Raw genomic sequence first — 12,041 nt, forward strand, 5'->3', positions numbered from 1 at the left:
TTCAGAGGATATTAGGATAAAAATGAGGCATTAAATGTTAAAAAGTAATATAGGCCACAACACATGTAGAGTATGTATAATTATATCATTATTCTAAACTAGAGGCCCGGTGCACAAAATTCGTGCACGGGGATGGGGGGTGTCCCTCAGCCCAGCCTGCACCCTCTCCAATCTGGGACCCCTCGAGGGATGTCCAACTGACCGTTTAGGCCCGATCCTGGTGGGATCGGGCCTAAACGGGCAGTCGGACATCCCTCTCACAATCCAGGACTGCTGGCTCCCAACTGCTCACCTGCCTGCCTTCCTGATTGCCCCTAACCGCTTCTGCCTGCCAGCCTGATCACCCCCTAACCACTCCCCTGCCAGCCTGATTGATGCCTAACTGCTCCCCTGCCAGCCTGTTTGCCCCTAACTGCCCTCCCCTGCAGGCCTGGTACCCCCCAACTGCCCTCCCCTGCAGGCCTGGGTCCCTCCCAACTGCCTTTCCCTGCAGGCCTGGTCACCCCAACTTCCCTCCTCTGCCAGCTTGGTCACCCCTAACTGCCCTCCCCTGCTGGCCTGATCGCCCACAACTACCCTCTCTTGGAGACCTGGTCCCTCCCAACTGCCCTCCCCTGCTGGCCATCTTGTGGTGGCCATCTTGTGTCCACATGGGGGCAGGATCTTTGACCACATGGGGGTAGCCATCTTATGTGTTGGAGTGATGGTCAATCTGCATATTACTCTTTTATTAGATAGGATGATACCTTGTCAAGACTGCTAACCAAAGAAAGGGAGCAAATATTTTCAATGGAACATTTGAGAAAGAAAGGAAAACATAATAGCTAACCTTTATCTCTAGCTATAGAGGCCCTCTCTCTAAAAAAAAAAAGGCCACCCCAACTTTACCTATCTTTAATCCAGCCTTTCATCCAGGGCTCTAGACCCTAATGTCCAAGACTCCTATTGAAGCACCTCAAGGTGTACAGGCCACACACACCTCCCAAACAGTCTAACACCCTAAGTCTGATTCTTTCTCACACACACACACACACACACACACACACACACACACACCCCACACACCACACCTAACGTATACCATGTTTAACCTTTAAAGGTTGATGGTCTTCCCAAACATACCATGCTATTCTTGCCTGACTACCATTGTACATGCTGTTTCCTCTTCTTGGACAACTTAGAAAGAAAGGTAAGTGTATGGAGAAGAAGGAAAGATATTGATTCATTTACTCATTCTAATCACTCATTGTACTACCGCCACTGAGAATCTACCACATACCACTGTTCTAGGCCCAGGGAATACATTAGGCAACAACACAGAAAGGACCATTCTTTCTGTGCATCTCAGATGCTCTGAGTTCTCACTGGGCCTTTGAAGGCACAGATATGGAAACTAACAATCACAGCAGGGTAGATAGTTCACATCTAAGACAACCTCAATATCCTGGTAATTTGGAAACATACAGAAAAAAATTTAAAGGTTTGGGACTATGGAGAATATAAAACAATGAACAATGACTTAACTGAACAACATAGTTGAACACAGTATAACAGGGAAGAACAGTAAAAGGATATTTCTTAATGCGTATACACACATACTGTGGCCTCAGTGCAAACTTACTTGAAGTAAAGAAATCATCCATTTCAGAGGTTTCTGGAGATATTAGAGATATTTACAAATGGCACTGAGGAGCTGAACTGCTAATCGCTGGTCTCAGCTGGACAATTGGAAACAGGGAGGACTGAAGAAGGGGCCTCCTGAAAGGGCTCACAGAGCTTCTTCGGGTACTTTGATGATGCTCCTCATTAAGAAAGCAGCTCTAGCCGAAACCGGTTTGGCTCAGTGGATAGAGCGTCGGCCTGCAGACTGAAGGGTCCCGGGTTCGATTCCGGTCAAGGGCATGTACCTTGGTTGTGGGCACATCCCCAGTGGGAAGTGTGCAGGAGGCAGCTGATCGATGTTTCTCTCTCATCGATGTTTCTAGCTCTTTATCCCTCTCCCTTCCTCTCTGTAAAATATCAATAAAATATATTTAAAAAAAAAAAAGAAAAAAGAAAGCAGCTCTAGCCAGTTTGCTCAGTGGATTAGAGCATTGGCCTGTGGACTGAGTCATCCTGGGTTCGATTCCGGTCAAGGGCACATGCTCGGGTTGAGGGTTCAATCCCCAGTGGGGGGGCGTGCAGGAGGCAGCTGATCAATGATTCTCTCTCATCATTGATGTTTCTATCCCTCTCTCCCTCTCCCTTCCTTTCTGAAATCAATAAAAATCTATTAAAAAAGAAAAACAGGTCCCCAGGACTTGACCATCAGAGTTAAAAGAATACAGTGTAAGAGGATGCTGGTTTTGTACCCAAACCTCAAGTCACACCCAGGCACTGACCTGGGATGAAAGTCAGGGGCACTTTGGAGTCATGGGATCAGAATGGAAGATCTGTTTCAAAGCAAGTGGTTTACAATCACTTCTGACCACATGACACAGAGGCCAGCAAGGGTAGTGGAGTCGAGTAAACCTGGGATTGGCCTACAGCCTGGAACCGAGCCCAGGCCTCCCCCTGGACTAATCATGTGACTACCGGCAAGCTGTGTAAGGCCCCTAGCCTCAGTTTCTACATCTGTAATTAGGAACAATAAAAGCCCTAACTTATCCTTGAACAGCTTCTTAAACTGATCTTTTGCAGAGATAAAATAATATATGTACAACTTTTATTAAGGACTAGTTCAATCCATAGAACACTTAATATATTATACTGTTAATATCTAGATAAAAAGCAATTTCATATTGTTCAATCTAATACAGTGTCAGAACTAGAGCAGAGGAATAGTTAATATCAGTTTAGGAATATGTTAAATGGAATATTATAATTATTATTTTATTCTTTGATCTATCTTGTAACACTTTTATATCTGGGTTTACTATCTCTTTGAACTTTATGTGTCTTGTGATCTAAGAAGTAAAGATAAAAGTCTTACAATCCAAACAATATTTAAAATAACATGTCAGTTCATAAAGGGCCCCATAAATAGATGATTTAAATTATTATACCAAATTTTTTAAATTAGTCTTCAAAATATTGACATAACTTAATGAATACTGATTACAGCATTCATCAATAAATAAAAAATAAAGTTTATAGAGGCCCTGGCGGGTAGCCCAGTGTGTTAGAGCGTCGTCCCGATATACCAAGGTTGTGTGTTCCATCCCCAGTCAGGGCACATACAGGAATCGACCACCCTGTATGTGGAACAACAAACTGATGTTTTCTCTCTCCCTTCCTCTCTCTCTAAAATCAATCACTAAAATCTTAAAAGAATAAACTTTAAAGAGATTGCATAAACATTTTAAATCAGACATGTCCCATTAAATAATAATCATTGCTTTTTAAATAACAGATATTACTCAGTGAGAAATGGGGGGGAAATCTCCATTTTCACTCTTTTTTTTAAATTTATTATCCACCATGTTTATGTTAAATCAAATAGAAATAAACATTTTTAGAGTTTTGTTCTACACTTACCCAGTTTAAAACACCGTGACTTCTGAAGACTACTAACATACAGTTACAAAATTAATTACATAAATACTAATAAACATGAGCCACTTTTAATTTTTTTCTTTCCTCTTGCTTGCTTCCTGCCATGAAACAACGAGTCTGAAGTTCAGCAACATTCTGAGAGATGCCTCCAAACGGATGAAACTGAACCACAACTCCGGGGAAGGACCCGCTACCAGTGCACCAAAGCCCATCTAAAGGTGGGAATCACCTTCCTGTTTTCAGAATGTATCTTCTATTCACTATATGAGTAAGAGTAAAGAAAAGACCCTTTATAAAAGACCCTTCAAAACAAGAGGAATATATTGTTGCCAGGATAAATTTATTTTTCTTCATGTAATTGCTGTGGTTTCTTTTTTTCAAGTAATCAACTTCATTTGCACACTAATACAATGCATTAACGGTATAGTCTTTAGTTACAGCATATGAATGTTATTTGCGTTGTGTATTACTTTGTAAGCTGTGAAGGAATGCATACATAGAAGGTACAGCGAGGATATTAAATGACACTTACTTTTCACCCAGAGAGCCACAGGTAACACCGGTCAGCAGAGAGAAGGCAAAATCCTCAGTCACTTCAGAAAAGTGGCTGAACCCCCGGGTGTCCTTGCGCTTCGGGTTAATAAGAGCACAAAGAATATCATAGAAGAGATTTCGGTTTTCAATACTGAACGCTTGCTTTTTTCCTTCAACAGTTATCTGGGGAAAAACAAATATAAAAATATATCTTAATAAACCCTTTAAATGATAATGTATCATATACTATAATGTGTTCTTTATTAACAGTTATTAGCATTAACAAAATAAGGATGAACCTATGAAGAATTTAAGAGAAATCAGGATCAAAATTATATTTCAAAAACATCCATTTGTACTTTAAAAAACATAAATAATCATTTATAAAGAAAATGCACAACCACCATAATATGTTCTATTTAATAACTAGACAAAGCCTAAGATGGTTGCATGGATCACTTACTTTTAACTACAATAATTAACATCATGAGTCAAAATTAATCTCTTTTATATCTACCCCAAGGATTATTATTTTGACCAACTAAGGAAATAAATACAAGCATGTGCATATAGAAGCAAGATGATTCTTTTTAAATATATATATTTTTATTGATTTCAGAGAGGAAGGGAGAGGGAGAGATAGATAGAAACATCAATGATAAGAGAGAAGCATGGATTGGCTGCCTCCTGCACGCCCCACACTGGGGATCTAGCTCACAATCCGAACATATGCCCTGACTGGGAATCGAACTGTGATCTCCTGGTCCATAGGTCAATGCTCAACCACTGAGCCATGCTGGCTGGGCAAGATTATTCTTGATTATCAGTGTTCAATGAATAGAAACCACCACATGTCACTAAACTCCTAAAACATCAAATGAGAAAATCCTATCCCAACTAAGGGTAGTCAAGAGCTCTTGGCATTCTTGCCTTTATCCATGATTATGCGCCTTCCTACCTTAAAGAAATGGGTTATTTGCTATCTGAGGGAAAAGGAGACTAAGAGGAGAAATAGCCTTCATGATTTGTGTGTTTTTTTCCTTGCCAGAATGACGGAGGCCACATCTTTGTCTGCCCAAGCTTTGATGTGAAGCCATTGACTTGTTATTCCACTCACTTTTATATATCTGAGAAGTCCCTATGACTTCTTCAAAATCCAAATTAGTCATCATTTCTCTATGACTTCTTCACTGGGCCCCACCTGCCTGATCATATACATGATCGCTCTCTTTGTACTTTGCACGTACTTTTATTAACGAACTTATGATGACAATGTTGAAATGACTTGTCGTGTTACTCCTACTAATTAAGCTCATTGAAGAAGTGGCTCATGTTTCCCATATTTTTTTAATAGTTTTATAATCTATATGGTACCAAGCTGATGGCTGAACTCAAAATCCAAGTTTAAGAGTAGACATCTCAAAGATAGTAAGGAAGAATGGAGAATAATCCATAAGGAAAAGATGATAAAAAGTACAGAATAAAAATTAAACAAAGTAAAAATTATAATGGAGACAGGGGACAGCTCATTGGACACAAAAGGAATATGTTAAATGGAAAATAAGCTCAAGAATTGCTCCCAGGACTCAGAGAAAATAAAACAAACAGGACCAATCCGTAAGATACACCAAGCACATAAAAAGAGCAGGTAGAGGTAAAACCTACATAGTTCCTTAATAAACTAAGGAAATACTTCCGGCTAAAAATGCAGAGCTTGCTTATACCAGTGAAAATAAGAAAAAGAAACAACACCAGATGTATCTGGTGATTTTTAAATATTATTTCAAGAATTTAAAAAAAAATCTCACTAGAAAAACAGACAGGAAAAAAACTACTAACAGAGGAAAAAAAAATTCAATTTGACATCAGATTTTTTTTTTTTTTTTTTTTTTTTTTTTTCAAATGAAATGCCAGAAACTACTGGAGCAACATGTGGAATTTTGAGAATTAAAGGCTGTGATCCAAAATTCTAGAGCCACCCAACCATTCATTCATATTCAAGGGCAAAAGAAAGATTTAGAAAAACACACAAAAACCAAAAGTCCATTTACATTACCCTTGGTTTACAGAGGTGCTATTCTCCACTGGTTATACTAACTTCTCTAATTCTCACAACGATCTTGTGAGGGAGGGGCTGGTGTTATTTTGTTTTGTTTCCAGATAAGGAAATGGAGGCAGAAAGAGGATGCCTCACTTTCTGAGTGCACCAAGATGGTGAGTGTCCCAGGAGGCACTGTGACAGCCCCCTACCCTGACTGGAAACTTCCCCCTACCTGTGTGTCCTAGAATAACAACACAGATTGGCTCAGTTTGCAGCCAGATCACGCAAAATTACTGCAAGCACGAAATATACAACCTGGTATAAAATATAGACCAAGTCTAAATCACTGTTAGTGTGATTATAAAATAAATCAAATGTGAAAAATAATTCTAAAAATATAAGATATATATTATTAAAATATATGATAAGAAGAAATATTTTGCTCTAAAGGGACATTTTACATAAACAATAAAAAGAACCCCCCCCCCACCCACTATTGAAATTGGCTTACAAAAAAGTACAGAGCCTGAATCAACCATGGAAAAAAATGTTAAACCGTCAGGAAGAGAACAAAAAAGACCTTTGGAAAGGGTGGAGAGTCCATCAGACTTTCACAGAACATATTATTCCCGTGCTTTCAAGTGTTCCAGAACACAAAATTAAAGGCAACACCTCTTGACTCATGTTTTACCAGGCTTTCATAACCTGAAAACCAAAACCCTAAGAAATTAAACTTTGCATATCAAATCCAGCAGTCTTAAAAGACTGAAATTATTATTTAAAGAAACCCCAGCATTTTAAATAATTTTCATTTCACTACTAGTATATCTAGGAAAAACAAAAGATAGAATATTGTCATAGCAAAAACTTGCCCAAACCCACAGCTGAATTTTATCCAAAATACAGTGAGTCATTTAAAGTTCATGCTCTTTTCAGCACATAGTTGTGTCTTCTGAACATAAATAAATAATCACTTCTGGTGAGTGTAATCACAATATATAAGATTTATTGAGCTCTTCCTATAAAAAAATATATAGTATAGAGCAAATTCTGTTTCAAAGAAGCTAAAATCTGGGGGAAAATAAAACTTACAAATATGAAACAATTTCACTTAAAATATAAGACCTTGTAGAATAAACTTCTATCCAGTACATGGAAGTTCTACTCCTGAATCTGAGGTTATCTTAGAGTTCATATGAAGCCCATTTAAAATATATGAATGACTGCGAGATAAAGTTTAAGTGACTCTACTTGAATTTCAGGTAAGTAACCAATAATTGTCTCATATAAGTACATGCAAATAAAAATATATTTTTATTTGCAATATACTAAAAATGTTTTCATTCATTGTTTATCTGAAATTCAAAGTTAACTATATTTTACTTGCTAAAATTACAACCTGCTATGTGTGATCATCTACATTTTTGGTGTCTGTTTTATTATCTTATTCTCATTATTATAAATATGTCTAAAACATGGAAATTCTTATGCATTTTATGGATATACCAGGTCCCTCTAAATGATGCTTTGTTTTTTCTGCTTTTTGTTATTATATATTGTGCTGAAATAAATATTATTGATATACATATATTTGCATAAATATTCCCTACACCCATTAGTTGTCTTTATTTTTCTTACTTTATTACCCCCAGTTTTATTGAGATATAATTGACATATAACATTAGCTGTCTTTTGATCTTGCTAATGATATATGCAAAAATAAATTTTGCTTAAATTTTATGTGGTGAAGTTTATCAATCATTTCCTGTATGACTTCTGGTTTCCGCTTCAAACTTATGTATTAAAAATGACTCATACTTCTGGTCAAGACGGTGGTGTAGGCAGTACTCCCCTCCTGCCACAACAATATCAAAATTACAACTAAACTACATCACAACCATCATTCAGAACCTCCTAAAATCTAGCTGAGTGGAAGCCCTACAACCAGGGATTTAAAGAAGCGACATCGAGACTGGGGCAGAGACATAGAACAGGCTGGCCCCAAACCCACATGTGACGGGTACAAATCAGGACGGATATCTCAGCAGCAAAGGTTCCCCGCTGAGGAGCAAGGGGTCCCAGACCCATACTAGACTGCCCAGCCCAGGGTTCCAGTGCCAGAAAGAGAAGTCTCTGCATGAAATAGTCACTTTTCTTCACTTTACACTATTTGGCAAGGCCTCCTCTTCCTGCCTGTGTGCTTTGTAATTTTTTTTCCTACCCTTCAGGCACTGAATTTGAAGAGACATATAAAAAATAACATAGGCATGACCATCTAAAACCCCGTTGTAAACATTTTAAGGATTTAAAGTTTACACATAAGAAATATAGTATTTAAGAATTCATACGCATGTACTCAAAATCTTTTTTACTTGTATATCAATATATTGATAAATATTTTTATAAGAAAAGCCTCAAATAAACCCCAATAAGAGTCTTTTCCTTTAACAATGATGCTTTTTAAATATGCTTCATTTATTCTTAGGGTCTAACTTCTCCATGTAATTCTATCATTTGCAGAAGTATAAACAAATAAATAGGCTTAAAATAAAACCTAGTTGGTCTAAGTCAGGGGTCCTCAAACTTTTTAAACAGGTGGCCAGTTCACTGTCCCTCAGACCATTGGAGGGCCAGACTATAGTTTAAAAAAAACACTATGAACAAATTCCTATGAGCACTGCGGGCCCAGGACGAGTCGGCTGCTAAGCAGGACAGGCAGCGGCACCCGGCGGGCCAGATAAATGTCCTCGGCGGGCCGCATTTGGCCCACAGGCCGTAGTTTGAGGACCCCTGGCTAAGTCCACACCAATTTGAATGCCTGAAGTTATCTGGTCATTCCTGAGTTATCCTATTCTGTGAAAGTTTTCAGTGCCTGGGAGGAGCAAAGAACAAGCTGAGGGCAAAAGCTCCTGTTCGGTAGCATTTAAATAGGAAGAACTGGGAATCTAGTTCAAGTTCTCTTTTTATAGACTCAAAAAACAGATACAATTTCAAAAGATATTCGTCTGCTTTCTGGAGAATCAGACAGAGTCTGTAGCTTCTGACATCTGGTGCCCCTTTTCAGACACTGGGCAGTCCTCGCTGTGGCAGTAGGTAAAACATCACTCTCTGAGTTTAAGACTGAGGCTTCCAAATAGGTATAAGTCACATGCAAGCAAAAGTACATGATCAACTATGATAAGTTCCACTTATATGCTCAGAAATTTCATCCTATTATAATTTCACTAGAGGCCCGATGCACAAAGATTCATGCAAGAATGGACCTTCCTTCCCCTGGTTGCCAGTACCACCTTTGCTCCAGTCCGGAGCCGCCTTTCCGCCTTCCCACTCTGCTCAGAGGCCTGGAGCTGCTGGGGTGGTGCGGAACGCCCCTAGCCACTCAATGCCTGCATATGCAAATTAACCCGCCATCTTTGTTGGGTTAATTTGCATACTCACTCCTGATTGGCTGGTGGGCATCGCGAAGGTACAATCAATTTGCATCTTTCTCTTTTATCAGTTATATGTTCATTGACATAATAAATGTGTATGTGTGTTTGTTTTTATTTTTAAATTCATGAAACCTTCCTAAACCAGCTGCTGACACTTGCAAGTCTTACCTTGTGTATTAAGTGCACCACGGCACTGAGCTGCTCGTCAGTGTTCTCTGTGGCCACCTTCACGCTGATGCTGTGGAGCACTCTGTTGAGGATGTCCCCATCCAGGGGCTGCTGCAGCTGATCCGCAAGCCCCCACACGGCCTGCGAATCTGCGTCAGAGACAAGCGTGATGTTGGCAGTCCCATACACTGTATCAACCCGGGCACCACCTTTTGGGTCAAAAAGTACAACCTGGAAGCGTTTAGGAAATGGATTTAAAGACCCTGTCTCTGGGGTTAGGACGACATCCAATACGGTGTTTCTCTGGCCAGGTTCGAAGACCAAGGTGCCTTCAGTTCTCACAAAATCCTTCCCAGAAAGAGCTGGAGAGATGAGCGTCCTACCCATTGTCTCAGCACTCCTCAACTCCTAGAAATTAAACAACATGCCTCAGTGAAGCTGCAACACCTCTGATCTTGTCCCACACAAACTCTTACTCCTTAAGCAAATTCTATTTCTCTTATACTGATGGGCCGTGACAACATTACAATAAAATCAGTGGGTTTTATACTTTTTCTAATCTCCCCAGTTAAAGGGGAAAATGTACATCATACAGTGATGAGGTTAGGAAAGACAGATGCCTTAGAGTAGACCAAGAAAGAGAGTTACAATTGTCCCTACTGCCTCACAGAATTTCCTCAACTGTGAACACTGTGCTTAAATAACACAGGCTGCAAATGTAAGTATGGAGGAAAAGAGGGAATATTTATATTTGCATTTTCACCTGGAAATGTGGAGGAGATGGGGTTTGGGGAGAAAAGAGGAAGCAGAGGGAAGAAAGGAGGAATTGGTCTCTTGTTATTTTTACTGAGATATGAAAACACCTTAAGGAATAGGACCTTGGGCATATACACACCTGAATTTCTTCGAATTGTGGTTATTGAAAGTTTTTTGTAAATTGAAGCATGAGAACTTAGTCAAGGAAGAACCAAAGTAATATGAATTTGCTTGTTAATGAGCAAACAAATACTAAACTCCCAATACCTGCCAGGTGGCATACTGTGGGTGTAGATATGAACAACAGAATCCCTGCACTCACAGAGCCTAGCAGAGGACAGAAGTTACAGAATTAACAACATAACTTTATATGAAGATAAATTCTATGAAGAAAAGTAAGACTATGCAGTGGCATGCAGGGTGATGGTAAGGGTACTACTTTAGATAAGGTTGCTCAGGGAAGCTGTTGATGTGACATTTGAGCAGAGACCACAGTGGTGTAGGGGAACAGGGCACATAGGATCTGGGGGGAAAACATTCTAGGTAGAGGGAACAGCAATTACAAAGGCCCTGAGGAAGGGCCAGAGGGCCAATGTGATTGGAACAAGGTCAAAAGTGCAAGAAGCTGGCATCAGAGAGGTGGGCAGGGGTCAGATCATGTACATCCACTTTACAAAGTGTGGCAGGAAGACCCTGGAGGTTTCCAGGAGAGTGACAGATCTTATCTTTTTGTGACTATTCTGGCTGTAGCAGAAGATATGCATGAGGCAGGGAGAAGAGATAACCTGAAGTAGGGTTGTATAAGTAGAAAGAGTGATATGAGTACAGATTGGAAATATACTTTGAATGAAGAGTCAGTAGGACTTTCTGGCTAATACAATGTTGGGTGGAAAGGAAGAGAAGAATTGAGGATGTTTGCTTCGATGAACAGTGGAAAACGGGAAATATTGTTAAGGGAGAAATCAAAAGTTATTTATTATACATATTAAGACTTAGATACCTTTTAAACATTCAAATGAGGATGTCAAGTAGAGCAATCAGATATGTGAGTCTAGATCAGGGTGGTGGAGAGATTGGTGATAAAAATTCAGGAGTTCTCATTTAATAGATTATATTTGAAGAAAACAGACCTACATGCTCCATCTTGGTGCACCCCATTACTTATTGGTCAGGAAGACCAACTGGGCAACAGGAAGAAGCTGCCAGTGAGATAAGGGCTAAGAGTAGGTAAGGGCCCAAAGGAGAAGAGCATCTTCCAGAAAGAGGAAATGATGAGGTGGGTCAAAAAAATGAAAAAATCAATGAAGATAAAAGGTTTTTAAGAACACCTGCAGCAAAATGGTAAAAAAGAAAAAAAGAAAAAAAAGAAAAAAACCTTGTTGAAAGAAACAACACAAGAATGGATAAACTAAAGTATCCATTGGAATACTATGTCACAGTGACAGTGAAAGAACTACACACATGAACATGTTGAGCAAAAGAAGCACACCATGAAACAATACAGTTGGCAGAATCTCATTTGCATAATTTCCAAAAGAGGTAAACCTAAACAGCATATGGTAGGTGGTAGAAGCAAG

The 12,041-nt window shown here is 39.3% G+C and overlaps 1 protein-coding gene across 1 annotated transcript in view; it reads right to left on the reverse strand.

Annotated features, from left to right (window-relative positions):
* The window catches only part of ADGRV1 (adhesion G protein-coupled receptor V1), a gene marked incomplete at its 5' end in the record, with an annotated part of 472,861 nt that overhangs the window by 276,208 nt on the left and 184,612 nt on the right, over window positions 1-12,041 (reverse strand). Inside the window, 2 exons of the mRNA XM_080679158.1 lie at window positions 4,067-4,251; window positions 9,709-10,116. Of these exons, the coding sequence (XP_080535284.1) occupies window positions 4,067-4,251; window positions 9,709-10,116 (593 nt within the window). The remainder of the gene's footprint in view (window positions 1-4,066; window positions 4,252-9,708; window positions 10,117-12,041) is intronic.

Source organism: Plecotus auritus, assembly GCF_963455305.1.
Source record: "Plecotus auritus genome assembly, chromosome: 7".
Lineage (NCBI taxonomy): Eukaryota > Metazoa > Chordata > Mammalia > Chiroptera > Vespertilionidae > Plecotus > Plecotus auritus.